The sequence below is a fragment of the Hylobates moloch genome, unplaced genomic scaffold (genome assembly GCF_009828535.3).
Source record: "Hylobates moloch isolate HMO894 unplaced genomic scaffold, HMol_V3 SCAFFOLD_22, whole genome shotgun sequence".
NCBI lineage: Eukaryota > Metazoa > Chordata > Mammalia > Primates > Hylobatidae > Hylobates > Hylobates moloch.
Window position 1 is genome coordinate 4,714,129 of NW_026652297.1, and position 19,278 is coordinate 4,733,406.

Consider the following 19,278-nt stretch of genomic DNA (forward strand, 5'->3'; position numbering starts at 1 on the left):
TTGTAAGTTAGTTTTACTTATTATTTTGTTTAGTAATGGATGTTGATAATGACAGTGGTTTTGAGTCATAATATTGAACTAAACATTTAAGCAATTTTTTCATTAAAAATATTTATAATCTATAAGTGGTGAAGTGATTATAGTATGTTGATAATACTAAAATATATAAAATGAGCTTATTTCCTACTTTCTCCAAATTTTATGCCATTAGAAAAATAATTTTAACAATTTTAAATAATTTTAAAAATCATTTATACTGCCCTCCCGTATGGTTTTAATTCATAGCTACTTTCAGTTTTTATGTCTCCTCAGTATATATCTACGAACATTTATATTTTCATTTGTTTTCATAGTAGTATGTAAACAATTTTGTGTTTCTTAACATTTTATTTAAAACATGTTTAGGTATTTCAAATAATTATTTTCATACTTGGTATGTATAAATCTAATATGAATCAATTTTTAGATAGAAACTGGTTTCTAATTTGAAGCTTTACTTTTTATTCTTGAAACCCATTTATTGTTAGTAATGTATAAGTTGTGTATTTTAATGTTCAGCCTTTTCTTTTAAATATCAAACAATATACATCTTAATTATGAATTTGGTAGCTTTTTAAAATTTTACTTTAAGTTCTTGGATACATGTACTGAATATGCAGGTTTGTTGTACATAGGTATGCATGTGCTGTGGTGGTTTGCTGCACCTGTCAATCCGTCATCTAGGTTTTTAACTCTGCATGCATTACGTATTTGTCCTAATGCTCTCCCTCCCTTTTCCCGCCACCCCCCAACAGGCCCCAATGTGTGATGTTCCCCTCCCTGTGTCCATGAGTTCTCATTGTTCAGCTCCCACTTAGGAGTGAGAACATGCAGTGTTTGTTTTCCTGTTTCTGTGTTAGTTTGGTGAGGATGATGGTTTCCAGCTTCATCCTTGTCCCTGCAAAGGACATGAACTCATTCTTTTCCATGGCTGCATAGTATTTCATGGTGTATATATGCCACATTTTCTTTATCCAGTCTATCATTGATGGGCATTTGGGTTGGTTCCAAGTCTTTGCTATTGTAAATAGTGCTGCAATAAACATACACATGCATATGTCTTTATAGTAGAATGACTTATAGTCCTTTGGATATATACCCTGTAATGAGATTACTGGGTCAGATGGTATTTCTGGTTCTAGATCCTTGAGGAATCACTACACTGTCTTCCACAATGGTTGAAATAATTTACACCCCCACAAGCAGTGTAAAAGCATTCCTATTTCTCCGTATCCTCACCCGCATCCGTTATTTCCAGACTTTAGTGATTGCCATTCTAACTGGCATGAGATGGTATCTCATTGTGGTTTTGATTTGCATTTCTCTGATGACCAGTGATGATGAGCTTTTTTTCATATGTTTGTTGGGCACATAAATGTCTTCTTTTGAGAAGTATCTGTTGATATCCTTTGCCCACTTTTTGATGGAGTGGTTTTTTTTTTTTCTTGTAAATTTGTTTAAGTTCCTTGTAGATTCTGGATATTAGATGGATAGATTGCAAAAATTTTTTCCCATTCTGTAGGTTGCCTGTTCACTCTGATGATAGTTTCTTTTGCAGAGCAGAAGTACTGTGGTTTAATTAGATCCCATTTGTCAATTTTGGCGTTTGTTGCAATTGCTTCTGGTGTTTTAGTCATGAAGTCTTTGCCCATGCCTATGTCCTGAATGGTATTGCCTAGGTTTTATTTTAGGGTTTTTATAGTTGTAGGTTTTAGGTTTGCCTTTAATCCATCTTGAGTTGATTTTTTGTAAGGTGTAAGGAAGAGGTCCAGTTTCTGTTTTCTGCATATGGCTAGCCAGTTTTCCCAGCACTATTTATTAAATAGGGAATCCTTTCCCCATTGCTTGTTTTTGTCAGGTTTGTCGAAGATCAGATGGTTGTAGATGTGTGGTGTTATTTCTGAGGCCTCTTTTCTGTTCCATTGGTCTAGATATCTGTTTTGGTAGCAGTACCATGCTGTTTTGGTTACTCTAGCCTTGTAGTATAGTTTGAAGTCAGGTAGCGTGATGCCTCCAGCTTTGTTCTTTTTGCTTAGGATTGTCTTGGCTATACAGGCTCTTTTTTGGTTCCATATGAAATTTAAAGTAGTTTTTTTCTAGTTCTGCAAATAAAGTCAATGGTAGCTTGATGGGAATAGCATTGAATCTGTAAATTACTTTGGACAGTTTGGCCATTTTCTCGATATTATGAGCATGGAATGTTTTTCCATTCATTTGTGTTCTCTCTTATTTCCTTGAGCAGTGGTTTGTAATTCTCCTTGAAGAGGTCCTTCACGTCCCTTGTATGTTGTATTCCTAGGTATTTTATTTTCTTTGTAGCAGTTGTGAATGGGAGTTCACTCATAATTTGGCTCTCTGTCTATTATTGGTGTATAGGAATGCTTGCAATTTTTGCACATTGATTACAAAAGATAAACAGGGGAAGAGCTAATCACCTGATCTACACATGAACATAACTCATTTCTGAAACTAATTTGATTTGTAATAAAAATAGAGATGTTAATTTTGTGCATAAAAACTGTAGTGCTTGGGTCACTGTGACCTGGAATAATTGGATATGATTTTTAAAAGGAAGAAAGAGAAAGGATTTGGGTGGAAAAGTTTCTCTGTCAATGAAAATGACATCATACTTGGAAACATTTTGATATTGTGAAAGAAGAATCAGGAAAATACTATCACCTAGTAGCCCAAGAGTGCCCAGAGCAGCCTAACTGCATAAACAGCCTTCTGCACCGTCTAAAGCTGCCAGCAAAAATGTCTCCAGTTTTCATGAGGAAAACAGATGTAAATGGGGGGTGGTGATGGTGGAAAACCTCTGCTGTGTGGTGAGAGGTCCAAAAGAGGGAAGTTTCTAGTCAAAAGTAATGTTTCTAAAATATCTTAGTTATCTAGGAAACAAATTGAGATAAAAAGCAGAAGGTAGGAAAGTGACAGGTTTAATTCTGAAAACTAAAACTGCTGTCTTTTATGCTCTAACATTTTAAAACTAGTGATCATTTTAATATTCATATAGGGATTCTAGTAGACTGATCAGTAACTCATGAAATAAATTTTACATTTTTAATAAGATTTCTGAGATGGTGGAAATACCAGTCTTTATGTATAGTGGAGATTTTAGATATGGCCAAATATTTGGGAAATTTTTTCTGTCTTTTAAAAGAACTTTTTCTCAGGATATTTTAAACAAAACTATGCTTTTCACCCTTGCATATTCTTTATCTTTTAAAGAAATAATGCTAAATAGGGGATACATTTCCACATAGATATTTTTCCTTCAAAACCATATTTTGTAGAACACAAATGATTAATGTTTGCCTTTGTCATTTGACAACAGTAAAATATTTATTTCTGTTTTTATTATCAAGACACATTAAAATGACCACATTGACTCTTGAAATGTAATTAATATTATGACTACATCTTTCCTGCCTTGTAATTTGTTTCCTGAATTATCCTGTAGTCCAGAAATGTGAATGGCTTACTTGTCCATGTCTTCTAATTTTGCTGTAGAGTTTAAATGTAGCTATATCTATAATATCTGTACAACACAAAGTTTTTCCCATTTTAAAGTTCTTGTTTCAGCAGTATTTGTTTCAGTGTTTCAGTACGATAAGAATATTTCAACAGGATCCCAAATATTTGAGAGGAATCTAGCAAAATGGTACCCAACTACTTCATGTATTCCACACTTTAACATCCCCTTCAGGACTTTAAGAAGCTAGAAGACTCTAGTTGACACTTTTTTACATTTTTTGATCCCCATGTTTAACATGGATTTTTTTTCTTTTGATTTCATTTTACCTTTCCAATGAAAAATTATTGATCATATAATCATAATAGGGATTTTAGGTGCTTTTTAATAGCATGAGGCAAAATTATAGTTTGTGGAAAGAAAATTTAAAAAACCTATTAATATAAATGCTCATGCCACTACTGGGTATTAAAATTGCAGAAGATATAGTAATTTCACTTACTATTTACTCAGCAGGATTTTCCCCAACATGTTCAAATTCTAAGGATATTAAAAATTTTGTTTGAGGGTTCAGAGCAAATCTTAGGTGTGTCTCCTCCGTCACCTGTCTTCCTTCCCTCACACCACCCCTCCCCAAAACACACAGAAGAGCACAGATTTTTTTTTTTTTTTTTTTTTACAGTTAAAATGAATGCCAATATCTGTTTAAGGACAGATACCTCACAAAGGGGATCCTCGGAGAGATCTGAAAGAAGATGGGTAGAGAAATAATATTGTACTTTAGCTTACTGTCACTAGGATTTGTCAGGTGACTGTTATTAGGGGTTGCCCTAGATCTGTTTTGATCTGCAAGCTGTCTTTTCCTGAATCAGTACCCCTGAATCACTGCCCAGAAGCTTAGCTTATAATAGCATAGTTTCCTGGAAGAGCTTAGTGTCTTTTGGTGACAAAGCTTACTTAGTATTTATTTTGTGTGGCGTTGTGTTAGTTAGAGGTCACATTACTACTGCCCTATTTACTGTAGATGTCTGTGCTCAGCCTTTAAACAGGTTTATCTTATTACTAAATTACTATTCATGTGACTCCTATTTGTGTTTTTCCTAATAAGTCTCACTAGCCCATTTAAAACTCCATTTCATTGTTTGCTTTTTCTTTTTTGATCATCCTTTCCAGTATTATATCTAATATAATAAGAAATAAAATGACCTTTATGATTTATAAGACTTTTCTTGACATTTCTAGACATACTTTGTCCTGCTTTACAATTCGTATTCTGGAGAAGACTATTCAGTGTGCACCTACAGATGATATATTAGTAGAATTACTAAAGGAATATACCTGCTGCAGAAAACATGCTTTTAAATTAGATGATTATAGAATGAAACCACATTGATGAGAGGCCTGCTTTCATTAATAACCTTTTCCTTCATTTACAAGATTCTCCTGAATTATTTTGGAAACTATGTACCCAATTCATGGACACAGGATAATGGCTGCACTCTTTGTGAATTCGATACAGTCGACTTGTCTGCAGTAGATGTAAGTGGAATTGATTATGTGTGAAATGTAGTAATAGAAAGTACATTGTCATGAAATACTGTGATTTATAGGAAAAAAGGCAAATGATTTTATAGTTTTGATTTTATGATAGATAACGGGGATATAGTGTTAAAACATGGTGTTTCAGCCGTTTGCTAGATTTGCTAGATTCGAAAGAAAAACAAGCTAATAATTGAACCCAATGAAAGAGTCCTGTGGTTAATATTTAATAGCTTACTACGATCGGATGCTCTTGTGTTTAGTCTGTTAGCTTAGTCAAAGCATTGAGAAAAAGTCATTACAAGGCTTCAGCATTTTTATTGACTAATTTTATCTGTGCTGGATTTTCAAAATTGATATGTAACAATTAATACTACCTGATTATATAACAAATGACTGTTCTAACTACTTTACATATAATAACTCGTTTAAACTTCACAAAACTCCTAAAGCAGGTAGTACAATTGACTCAGTTTTACAGACGAGAAAACTGAGGTGCATAAATTTAAGTAACGTGTTTAAGGGTGCACAATTTTAAGTGTTGGGGTTGGGATTTGAATATAGAGAGTCTGGCTCCAGACTACTCTATGTTCTTGAGACTGTGCATTTTTACCTGTGTGATGTGTATATTCTAGGCATGGTGCTACTTGTATGTATTTCATAGATAGTTATAGTTAATATTTTATCATTCATGTTTTGAGAGTGAACAAAGAGTTGAAAATATTCATCATTAATCTATAAAACATTTTTATGTATCTTTGTTCTAACATCAGCCAGAGCTGATACCTACTATAACATTTTTCCTCCAAAAAATTGCTCACATAACTTGGAAGATTATATGTATGAAGCGTTGATTCTAGGGAGTTATTTTGCCATTAAGACTGATTTTTTCCTTCATTCACCGTAAGTTCATTGAGTACCTACAGCAGCCAGAAACGTAGAAGCAATATAGGCAAAAATAAAGCTCTTAGGAATATAGTACTACTAACTCCTGAACCCATGCAAATGCAAAACACTTTTACTGTAATATTAAAATTAAATAGTTTCTATTCTTATCATTGTCTGAAAGGAGTATAAAGAGTAACTTGTGTACATGTAGGAGCTTATGAATAGAGTCCTATTTTACTTGAAAGTAAGGTTTTTGGCCAGTCTTTTAGATAGCAAACTGTTTCCTATCTGGAAAGAATGCCAGAATATTTCTGAATGAAGCTGCATCATGAAGATGTTTAAAAATTTATTCTGATCTTTTTTTGCTGAAAGTAGTGCTGTCTTCTGGAGGGCGAGCTAATACTTTTTATCTGTTTTGTTTCCTTTTATATAAACTTTCTGGTGCAAAGATAGAAAAATATTTATACTGACATTTTTTCTTTTTGCATGTAGGAGTATGTAATTTAATACTTAAGCTATTTTGTCTTACAGCTTGTTAAAATTTGATAGAAAGGAAAACTATTCATTCCATTATGCACAATAAAATTACATGCTATATACAGCTATTTTTCAATAGGAATATAAAAATTAAAATTGTGTAGGTAATTAAATCCCAAGCCTATCATAATGTTAGATGTGGGCCATAGGCAAGTTTCTTTATATGTAAAGTCATAGTGACTATCTAAGAGTGTTGGTAGGAATGTTAAATGAAATTTTGCACACACATATATATATGAATATATATAACAAATATATAAATGATATTTGTATAAATTTAATATACATATACGAAGTGGTCAGTCTTCAATAAATGTTAACTGTTACACTGTTGTTGTTACATAAACATGAACTTAGGTTAATAATGGTGATGTAGTGGATTGAAACCCAGCACTTTACCCTCAAATATATGTGTTCTGGGTTACTTAAATTTCTCTAAATCTCATTTTCCTCATGTGCATATTTGGGAAAATAACCTCTAAGGCTTTTATGAAAATTAAATGAAATGCATCATCTCATTTGATAACGGAGAGTTATGACCTACTTTTAAAATTATTTTTCCTATTAAATCGAGAACTACTAGAGAGTAGATATGTTGTGTTCTTTGTATTTGTTTATTCATTTAATAATAAATATTTGGGCAAGTGAATGAATAGATGAAGAAATATGATAAGTGTACAAGGTGTACTTTTATGCGAGCATATGTTATTATACAGATAATGGAGGAATGTGTGAGGTACCATGTGTGAAAAAATGGAAGAAGGTTGCTAATTCAGCACTTAATGTATAAGGTATTTAAAAATATTTGTAATTCTTTTGTTCAGACTTTAAGACATGGCTTTAGTAAGACATTATAAACAAGTCTTCCATAGATTTCTGGTCATGACACAGTTACATGGGTGTTTACTTATGTTTCTGTCTTCCCCATATACTTGTAAGTCTTTCAAGCCAGAAACTTTCATTCATTTTGCTAAATATTGCCCATCATGTGCATTGGAATGTATAATGGCTGTTTCAGAATTGTTTGTGCAATTAATGAAGGATAAACTCCACACCAAAACATATCTAAAGAGAACTTAAGAAAATAAAATATATACATTAAGATAAGATATATTAATATTAATGAAAGAAAATAGCTCTCCTTATACATAATATAATAATGAAAGGAAATAAAAGGATAAAGTCTCAGGTCTCCCATGATTGCTTTTTTTGTGCTCAAAATTAAGCCCTGAACTTTAAGCCGTGGAAACAAAAAGAGAAACACAATTAGTATTTGGTTTCTTAGAGGAAGCTTTCAAAATAGCTTTCAGATGTGAAGAAGTTTCTGCAAGGGCTATTTTAAAGGAAGCGTTGACTAGTAGTATAGGCAGTACCATGAATTACATTCATGTAATAAATATGGTAATTTCATCTTTAAACCTAACTTATAACCAAGATGGGATTCAGTAAAATCACTTTGATGGGGGGCCCACAAAAATTTGTTTCAAGTGTTAGAGAACTGCCATGGGGCGATTCAAATTTAGCAGATTATGTTGAATTGGTATTCTAGTATTTTTCATGTCATGCTGATTAAGATTTGAACACAATTTAAAGTAAAACCATACTAATGATAATTTTATTTTTATGTTTGCTGTAAAACAAAGGTCCATCCAAACGTAACAATAGGTGTTTTTATTGAGCAACCAACCCCTTTCCTACCTCGGTTTCTGGACATATTGTTGGCACTGGATTACCCAAAAGAAGCACTTAAACTTTTTATTCATAACAAAGTAAGTATTTGAGAAATGAATATTTTACGTCAAAACTATTTTTGGTCTTTTTTGGAACTGTTATTTATGTCTAATAAAATTCATTGGGTTAAGTTCAGTGGAGGATTTTTGGAGTAATTACAGCCCTGCCTTTTTAGGACCTAAGGATTTTAGAGTCTGGAGACTAGCACCACAATATTGATATGAGCCACATGAAACTGCCAGTTTCTGTAGATCAAAAATGGCTGAATATTAGCCATCATCATATAGCTTAAATTAATATATAATCAAGGAGATTCAAAGGGCCTTAAATCCCTTTGCCTTTGGGTTAGTGCTGGTACTTTCTTCTATAGAATTGGTCATTAAATTGTTTGTGATTTAAGACAATAACATATCATAAGAACTTGAAACAGTTTTCAGATAACAGCACATTGTGCACATGTACCCTAAAACCTAAAGTATAATAATTAAAAAAAAAAAAAAGAGTACTGCTTTGATTAATCACACAAGGGCATGCCATTCCCCAAAGGATTTTGATACTGTCATTTTCTCCAAAAATATTCAGAGCCTCCTACATACCTCCCACATATTATCTAAACTTGAAGATATTTTTCCTCAGTATTTTTACAGTTATTTCTTGTCTACTAAAACCATTGGTATTTAACATTGTCTAGAAAAACTCAATAGCTGTGAAGTGTGGGATTTTCTCTCTTCTGTCCTAATACTGTTTGTTTACCATTGTTCTTTTTCCCTAATGTAAATGTCAGCTAACCATTCACATTGTCCAGAGAATATTTTAACTGCAGAAAACTAGCTTAAATGGATTTAAAATGGTGAAAAATTGAGCATTTGCTTTGTAAAATATGTTGTAATATATATACTTTCACTGAAGTATTTTGTTTTTATGTATTGCCTTTTATTTATATTTTCCCTGCTTTCATGGGGCCTTAAAATCCTTGATGGCAGAAGTTTTTGTGTTATCTTCAGTTATTTAGTATTAACTCTATGTTGCTTTTATGTGATAAGTTGTTTTAAAAATCTGCAAAAAGCAACAGCTTTTCAGAAAACTTAGAGACTTGACAAATAAAAATCTCTGAAATGCTCTAATGATGGAGACAGATAATTTTATCCGAATTTTAGCACAGCCGAATCACACTAAAATTGGTAACTTTTATGTTGATGGTTTTCCCATCAATCTGTCCATAGAATTTTGTTAAATTTTTCCTTTTTTTGGTAAATAAAAAATTTTATTATATATGACCATTTATTTTACTCTCTGGTTTCAAAGAGTATTTTGTAAAATGTGATTATTTGAATTTATAACTCAGATTGATGGCTATTATGCTTAGTAGACATTTTTTCTAGATATTTTACAACATACATCTAAGATTTCCAGGCTACAGGCCATGTTTTTCTTCTCTAATTGGAAACATTTTATATTACTAAGGATTTAAGTATTTATGCAAATACCTAGTAAAGATTTAAGTATTTATACAAAGACTTGTCTAGCAGTAGAGATTGACAGAATTTTGAAGCATCTTCTCTTTAAGAATATTGATATATATGTATTTAAGATTCTTTGTGTGACATTTAAGTGATATTTAAATATACCATGTTTAATATGGTTATTATTTTATACATAATTGAATATCTGAATTGTAGAATTCATGACCTTGAATGTGAAGCACTCTCTACATCTGAATACTTCAGTCATCTTGTCTTATTCTCTAATTTTTGATTTTTAAAATATGTTACAGGAAGTTTATCATGAAAAGGACATCAAGGTATTTTTTGATAAAGCTAAGCATGAAATCAAAACTATAAAAATAGTAGGACCAGAAGAAAATCTAAGTCAAGCGGAAGCCAGAAACATGGGAATGTATGTTTTAATAAATTAAATTTAAATTAAATTATTTTACTAAGGAAACTTTAAGAAAAAATAAACTTTTAAATTAAAATTGTTATGCCAAATTTGGGTGTCTTAAACTATTTGTGTATGCAGTAGCCAACTTAGACTGTGTCTATGTTTGTACGTATTTATACGTAAAGGGCTGTAGAAGTTACTTATGTTTTTCTTTTAATGGCTGTGAGTCAACATATTTAATCAAATGATGAATCAAAGTAAGATCAATATTTTTTTAAATGCAGATAAATGAATAGTATGACTTTCATAGCAGTGACTTAAATTTAAATGTACACTCTGAAGGTTGTGTGTAGTAAAAGTGTGTTTTTAGACTGTGGGGGAAACAGGTGCTGTTACTCTCCAGTGACTCACTGAGCTAGATAATACTGTAATCCCAAGAAGGGGTATTGTAGGCCTTTTGTTTAGCCCTATTAATACTTCATTCTACTAATAAAACTCTAGTAATAGTAAAAAAAAAAAAAATCATGTATTCAATGAATGTTAATTGAATATGCCAGGAACTGTGTTAAGAGTAGCTGATAAAAAGGTGAAGACATGATCCATTCTCATCAGGAAATAATCTTATCTACTACGAACCCTCATGCCTGTGCTGCAGAAGCTGAGGTCCCAGAGGGATGGATTCTGACTAGGTTAGGGGTGTAGGGATAGACAGAAAAGAGGCCTCTGAAAAACCAAACTGATGTTATTACTAATGATTCCGTAGTTTATTCACCGGAGAATCCTCTGGGTCCACATTCGGAACATATTTTCTTTAATATTTTTCATGATTGTACCAAGTGCTCCTGTCTGGTATTTTGTTTGATAGTTGCTTGGAACAAATATGGTGTGGAGACACACACTGACAATAGCAAAAAGTGCTGACTGGGACCGACAATGAGGGAGGGGAGCCCAGAGGTAGGAAGTTGATAACCCAAATAAATGTCATCTGGTATCTGCAGTTGTTCATTCCTTGATATTCCTGATGATAGTGTTACAAACTGTACCAGGGAAAGCAAACATAGTCACTGCCCTTGGTAAGAAGGCAGGGGAATAACTATCTTAGAAAACTCGATGCAAATCAAGTTTGTAAAATATTAATACCTCAAAAGTCATATACTTATATCTCCAACATTCATTTAAAACTGAGTTGTGGGGTATAAGTTGCATTTGTGTGCATGTGTATGTATGTATGTATGCAGAAACATTTTGATTTATGGATGTTTTACGCCTTAAAATATTTACTGGCTTGAAAATATATTTTAACTGGCCTAAAATTTTAGAGGTGATCTCCCTGTGAATATCTGTGTTAAACTGACCATTTTGAAATTTAAGACAATCTATATATCTTTTCAGATATTGTTTCGCTATTTTGATCTGAAAAGTATGCTAGAGAACCATACTTTACATGTAAGAATATTTATGTTAACATTTCTCAGTCAGCAGATATTTATTTTATCTCACGCCCATTTCATTTTCTTTCTCAATGTTAGGGACTTTTGCCGTCAGGATGAAAAGTGTGATTATTACTTCAGTGTGGATGCAGATGTTGTTTTGACAAATCCAAGGACTTTAAAAATTTTGATAGAACAAAACAGGTACTTTCTAAAATTCGGTATCAATTTCTTGTTAAAATGGTTATTTTTCATATGGATGTGAACATACTGTAGTTATTGTGTGTTTAGTAAGTTGAGGGAACTTAGTTATGTTCTACAGCTAATAAACTTTCAATTCAAGCTAATTATTTTTCATTTAAAGGAGTCATAGAAAACAACCCGAATACATCTGGAATTATTTAATATTAGTTATAATCACAAATACAATTACTTGGCCCATTTTTCTGTTTAAAGCTAGGTGAAATTATGATACATCTGATACTAAAATTTAGAGTTGTTTTATTCTCTATAGATATTTTAAAGTAGAATTTCACAAAACTTCTGACCAAAATAGTTATTGCATACAGAGTTGTAGTCCTTAGTATCAGAAAGGAATTTCAGAGGTACAAATCATCCCACAGTCATATGTGTAGCTTTATTTACTATTGAACTAGTTATCACTTAACAGTGTCTGTTTGCTCATTTAACTCAATTGAAATGGGAAAAAGACACCATGTATATCAGCTTACAATGATATTAATGTTTGTTTGTCAATACTACTGCTAATACTAATAATACCATTTTTAGTACTCCTACTAAGAACTCACCTTTAACAAGTGCTTATTAAGTGCCAGGTATTGTTGTAAGTACATGTATTAACACAATTATTTCTCACAATAAATAGAATGTTTAGCAGATGAAATGTTAGAATGATTGTTTTTATTTTATTAAATAAGATACATGGGAAATCTAGTATGCTTTATTAACCCACCCTATATATAATATCTATCTATCTATCTATGTATCTATATATATCACTAGAATTTGTAAATTTGAGAATTTAGTTTTTACTTCAAAAATCTAAGACCTCTCTGTAGCAACCTGTATATACAGCCCAACTGTATAGCTGTGTTATAGATGCTCAGTATCTAAGTTAACTATCTATATACATTGTAGGTAATTTTCCAAAGCGTATGAATCAGGTTTTGATCATTTGGCAAGGAAAAGCAGTTGTGATACCCTAGAGATATGAAATGGTATATGATTTGTAACTCTTGAAACCTAGTTTAATTCAGTACTATTTTCTTGAATTTGTATTGTTTTCTCTTAATTTGATTGAAATGCTATAGTGTGTAATGCACATATGCTTTTAAATAATATTTAGATATTTTCATTTTATGACTATAATTTAGATATTTATTAATTATTCTCTTAGTGAACTATTTAATGAATTTACGCTATGTATTTGACATATATCCCTCTTAATATTAAACATTTTAAACCTTCTAAAAGAAGAAAAATTCCTGGCCGGGTATGGTGGCTCACGCCTGTAATCCCAGCACTTTGGGAGGCTGAGGCGGGCGGATCACGAGGTGATTCGCTCCCTTGCTCTAAATTTTGCTCCTTAAATTGTATAATAATATGAATCATTCCTCAGCTGCCATCCTTACGTTTTCATTCACAAGAACATTGAGGTATGCAGCAGATGAATTTTGGTTTCCCAAATTTGTTGGTTTAAACCTTTTCAGGAGGCAGCTGGGATTATAAATTACAAGTTCTTTTTAAATTAAATATTTGATAGTTATTCATATTGAATTATTTCCCAAATTAATGTATGTAGATTCTAATTCATGTTATTTCCAATATTGTAGGTATTTAAATCTGATTAATAGTTTTGTAGGAATTTGGAAGAATAAACCAAAATTTATTATTTTGCATGATGTGTGTTTATTTTTATTTATTTTTTTGAGACGGAGTCTTGCTCTGTCGCCCAGGCTGGAGTGCAGTGGCATGATCTTGGCTCACTGCAACATCTGCCTCCCGGGTTCAAGCGATTCTCCTGTGTCAGCCTCTTGATTAGCTGGGATTATAGGTGCTCGCCACCATGCCTGGCTAACTTTTTTTGGTATTTTTAGTAGAGATGGGATTTCACCATGTTGGTCAGGCTGGTCTCAAACTCCTGACCTTGTGGTCTGCCTGCCGTGGCTTCCCAAAGTGCTGGGATTACAGGCATGAGCCACCGTGCCTGGCCCGATGTGTGTTTATTTATTTCACTTTTGTGCATGTAATAGAAAGGGCCTGGCTGGTCTTCACAAGATAGAGGTGAAATACGTTTTCTTTTTTCTTATAAAGAATAGTTGTCCCATAAATTTGCTTTCTAAAATAGTTAAAGGAAAGTTCAGTGTTGCCAGGACTAGCTTACTGTAATCACGTCATTTTTTAAAGTCATGGAAAACTGGAAACATACGTAAGTAATTTGAGACTTAATTACAGGAAAACTTTGCCTATTTACAAACGTCTCAGTTCATCTTCATTCATTTTTTACAAATTCAACAAATATTAATTGAATATCTTTTTTTTTTTTTTTTTTTGAGACAGAGTCTCGCTTTTTCACCCAGGCTGGAGTGCAGTGGCTCAATCTTGGCTCACTGCAAGCTCCGCCTCCCGGGTTCATGCCATTCTCCTGCCACAGCCTCTCCGAGTAGCTGGGACTACAGGTGCCCGCCACCACGCCCGGCTAATTTTTTGTATTTTTAGTAGAGACAGGGTTTCACCGTGGTCTCGATCTCCTGACCTTGTGATCCGCCCGCCTCGGCCTCCCAAAGTGCTGGGATTACAAGCATGAGCCACAGCTCCCGGACAACTGCATATCTTAAATGCACCAGGGGCTGTTGTTCACCCAGTGACAATGAAAATATTTGGTTTCATTTAGTATAGGTTCTGAAATACTTTAATTAAACTTAAATATAATTAAATAACTAAGGTAGTTTCCCTCTGTTGGATGTAATTTTATGTATTCATTAGCATTTTCAATTACTTTTTCCTTCTTTGTTACTCTTTTTAAGAAATATGATTGAAAATTAGCAATATACGTATTTAAGAAAAGATGTTGGGAAAGAAGATCCTTATTTTATTTTTATTAACTACAGGTTTGTTAAATGAGCTTTATTGTGTTATATGTCATGCTAAGCCCAAAATACATAATTCTGTGGTAATTTAAAAATAAATAATTATATAGGTCTCTCTCTCTCTCTCACACACACTCTCTGTCTGTCTTTAGAAAGATCATTGCTCCTCTTGTAACTCGTCATGGAAAGCTATGGTCCAATTTTTGGGGAGCATTGAGTCCTGATGGATACTATGCACGATCTGAAGATTATGTGGATATTGTTCAAGGGAATAGAGTGTAAGTTACTTGGTTTAATATTTTAATGTGAAATACCATAATCTAAAGATGTAGTCTTGTTAGTATTACTTGAAATTTCTTTTGCATTCATCTCTTTTCTTTATAGTTAATGGGAATTTGAGAACCCAAGACCACTTGGAATCCTGAAATACCAGTATAAACTAATATTTAAAAAAAATGTTTTTAAAGTCCCAAATCTTCAAAGGAACAAGCTCATTGCTGTGGGGAATACTAAGAGATAATATATGTTTACCATACTCACATTATGGTTGATAGAAGAGTAATACTCTTTATTTAAAAGTTTGGAAAGGGGATTTAGTTTACTAACTTTTTAATGGTTATAATTAAGCATTGTTTTGATAGGTTTTAAAATTTATAATTAAGCCAACAATAACACTAACAGCCAGAACATTCCAGTATTCCTGATTGCATGAGTTTTTTTTGTGTGAAATAGCTATTATTCTGCTTTAAATACAAGTTTTTTCACCAGTATTAGATTTTAACTTCTAGAGATTGAAAAGAATATATTTGCTGAAATGTGTGTGCATGATTTATATTTATTTCAGAGACAATGGTTGATTACTAAAGATAATCACAATTGAAGTAGTTTTGCTAAGGTAATATTGGGGAAGAATGTCATTCTTTTTTTCATACATATGATGGACCAGAGTGACTAAGACATTACATGCTTTGCCTTAGTTCTCAAACATGTCAGCCTGATTAAAAAGGGGCAGTACACCCTCAGGACTAAAAGGATGTGTCCTTAAATTTAGAAAAAAAAAAAAAAAGGCACATGTTTCTGTTCAAACAGTTGAGTGGTAAAAAGATGTGTTGCTTGTGGAGATAGTAATTGGTGTGGAAAGCTTCAATCTGAATGATGTGAATACAATAAAGGTTTTTGTTAGCTGCAATTAAAATGCACAATGGAGGAGAAAAGACTATTAAGATCGTATTCTGTTGTTTCTATGCAGTTGTATTGACTCTGGGTGAGTTGTATAGACAGTATACCTGATTGTATCTTTGGGCACATCAGAAATGAGGGTTTGTGAAAGTAGAATGGAAAATTTGTTTCAAGTTGCTTTAGGCGTTGGTGATTTTCTGTCCAGCCTCCTGTCATTGTTGTCTAAAGTATAAGGAAAAAAATATGGCAGAGGCTTTTGATCTGGAATACACTTCATGTCCAAAAGCTACATGAAGGAACAACTGTGTGTGTGTGTGTGTGTGTGTGTGTAAGTTGAAACACTGAATAATTCCCCAGAGATTAATTTCTGAATTTAGCTGACACGTTGTATACAGTAATTCCCCCTTATCTATGGTTTTGCTTTCCATGGTTTCAAGTCCACTGTGGATTGAAAATACGAAGATATGTTGAGATAGAGAAAGTGTAAACATTCATGTAACTTTTATTACAGCATATTGTTATAGTTGTTCTATTATTGTTGTTAGTCTTACTGTACTTTATGTATAAATTAAACTTTATTATAAGTATATATATGTAGGAAAAAACATAGTAGTGCATGTGTAGGGTTTGTTACTATCTGCTTTCAAGCATCCACTGGGGTCCATGGAATGTATCACCCTCACATAAGGCGGGGACTGCTGTACTCCTTAAGGCATTTTTCTTTGAGGCTAGTCTAGTAAGACACAATATCATATATCCTTTAATATCTAACTGCATTTCTTGGTCAAGATCTTGCCTTGATGTTCTCTAAAAGAAAGGCACACAGTCTTGGGGGCAAAACTTGTTTTGCAGTTTTTATGAAATGAGTCATGTTCAGAGTGAGAATATAGATGTGGGAAAGGATGCAACGTTCATGTGCTCCCAGCTGTATTTCTTCATGTTTTCCTTTTTCTATAAAATATTTAAGATGGCTTAATGAATGGTAAGAGAATATAATTTTGGAGAATTTTAGGCTATATTCAGTGGTATGCTGGTAAATGTGTAACAACTGGCTTTTGGAGGTGGAGGATTCCCTGATTTAAAGTGCTTGCCCATTTGTTTGGTGTAAATACTTCTACCATGGCTGATTTCAAGTTTCCAATGTGAAATTACTGAACATGGACTTGGCAGAAAAAGTTAACTTTGGGGAGCCAGTATGAGCTGGGTCTAGGGCACCGCTGGTTGTATGTTATGATTCATGCTATCAAATTCTTTAATTTTAAATAGAAACACCTTCTATAAAATAGATTATAATAGTCTAATTGTAACAACTGATTGAGATATGATAGCTATAATACAAATGCCAAACAGATACCAACCCCAAATTGAAATGTATCCAAAGGGACAGTGGTTTATCTCCTAAATCTCATTAAATATAGTGTATACAATGTAATCATATATATATCATTGAATATATTTGTATATTGATTCAATAATTTATGTATACAAAATCTAAACACAAAGCATTTATTTTAAAAAGGTAAAAATGAAACTTAAAATTGTTTGTATTTGTGGTATATAAGAATGTCTTCTCGTTACTTTCAGAGGAGTATGGAATGTCCCATACATGGCTAATGTGTACTTAATTAAAGGAAAGACACTCCGATCAGAGATGAATGAAAGGAACTATTTTGTTCGTGATAAATTGGATCCTGATATGGCTCTTTGCCGAAATGCTAGAGAAATGGTAAGATATGCAGTGATGGCTTGCTTGAATGTTCTTATAAGATGGCGTGCTTTACCAGTTCGTGTGTCACTGTGTTTTGATGCCCTTTGTCTTGCTAATTTGTAAGTACTAGCCAATTTTTTTGGTTCTGTGTTAAAAATTTGGGAGCAATTTTGGAGATAATTTAACATTTACTTATAGAAATGGTATGAAAAATGTTAGTTTTGGTGCTCAGGCTAATTCATAGGCAACAGAGTTGGATTTCAGTAATAAAGATGTATTTGTTACAAATCAGCTTTGCTGTTTTAAGAATACATCTTTAATTTGAAATTCTATAGTGAAAACTTGACCTAATTAAAATTAATTAGATAAGCTTCGATGAAACAATATTTCCAGATTTAAGAATATTTTTGTTCTAAAATTAATGTCCACATTTTCTCTAACTAGGTAAAATTTTAAAATTATTATTAACTTCACATTCTTAAAAAGCAGGATTATTACCACCAAACTAGTAGAAGGGTTGAGATACATAGTGTATTTACTCTAAGTAAAATACTAATGATACTTTGCTGCACTACAGATATACTTTTATTATAAAACTTAAAATGACTAGAAAATAATTTTTCAAAATGCATAAATATGGTTTAGAATATATTGATATGATTTTTGGTTTTAGAAATGATGGGGCTATTTTATTTCCAATTTCCAAATTTATATAAGCAATTGTGATTCGATGAAAAATCAGAAAAGTTGGCAAGTATTTCTTCTTAGTTTAACAAAGCATGTATTGTTTGAATATGTTTGTTTTCTCTACAAACCTATGTGCATTATTATTGAATATCCTCAGTACTTGTGATTGTATTTTGTGCTCATGTTTGGCTAATTTGACTCAACAGCGCATCATGGAATGGCCTCTCTTACTCATTTTTTCCATTGTCTTATGTGTCTAATGAAAGTTCTGCTAAGGAATGAGCTTAGACTTATGTTTGACCCCACCACACCTCCCAAAAAGAAAAGAAAAGAAGGGCTGAAAGAGCTGGAGATGTTTCTTTGTGTGCGCTATAAGCTTTGCTTGTTCTGCATGTTGTCTATGAAGAACATTTCAGAATGTTAGCTTTTGATCAACAGCTGCTATTATTTTTATTTACCAAAGAATACCTGAGAGAGCGGGTGTACAGATCAACTTACCCAATGCTTCTCTTCATTTTAGACTTTACAAAGGGAAAAAGACTCCCCTACTCCGGAAACATTCCAAATGCTCAGCCCCCCAAAGGTGTTATTTTTACTTATTTTATTTATTTTTGTTTATTTAATATTTGATATAGTATATTGCCTAGTAGTAAAGTTTCTTTAAGGGCCTTATTTGCATTTAGCTTGGTAAAATGTTGATATTCATCAGTCATCTGTGTACGTGTGTGCATGTTTTGTGTGACTTGGGCATGGGTCTTGTGCGATAGTCAACTCTTGGTTCTTTGAGCTGATTTATATTTTATGGTTGACAGGTGAGAAAGTTAAACCTAAGCCCCTTTCATTCTTTTTTTAGGTTTTTATTTCTTTTTAAAGGGAGAGAAGAGGATAGAAGTAGGTATAAAATAGAATTTGATTACAGTAAGGTTTAGGTGCACCTTACTGAGTTATTAATCACTAACTCTTTTACTATTAAAACAGGTCCAAAAAGAAACAACATTACCTCGTGGTGTTTTCCACGTTTGTCTGGTTTGGGGCAAGAATATGAGACTGGTTTTATCTGCCTTTATAATGTATGAC

The 19,278-nt window shown here is 32.6% G+C and overlaps 1 protein-coding gene across 3 annotated transcripts in view; it reads left to right on the top strand.

Moving 5' to 3' along the window:
• The window catches only part of PLOD2 (procollagen-lysine,2-oxoglutarate 5-dioxygenase 2), a 94,465-nt gene that overhangs the window by 67,213 nt on the left and 7,974 nt on the right, over nucleotides 1-19,278 (top strand). For 2 of the 3 annotated variants that reach the window (XM_032143726.2, XM_058433632.1), the window contains exons 8-14: nucleotides 4,949-5,050; nucleotides 8,119-8,244; nucleotides 9,981-10,102; nucleotides 11,617-11,721; nucleotides 14,780-14,905; nucleotides 17,391-17,532; nucleotides 18,722-18,784. In XM_032143726.2, the coding sequence (XP_031999617.1) occupies nucleotides 4,949-5,050; nucleotides 8,119-8,244; nucleotides 9,981-10,102; nucleotides 11,617-11,721; nucleotides 14,780-14,905; nucleotides 17,391-17,532; nucleotides 18,722-18,784 (786 nt within the window). The remainder of the gene's footprint in view (nucleotides 1-4,948; nucleotides 5,051-8,118; nucleotides 8,245-9,980; nucleotides 10,103-11,616; nucleotides 11,722-14,779; nucleotides 14,906-17,390; nucleotides 17,533-18,721; nucleotides 18,785-19,278) is intronic. The other variant, XM_032143728.2, reaches the window with a different exon arrangement.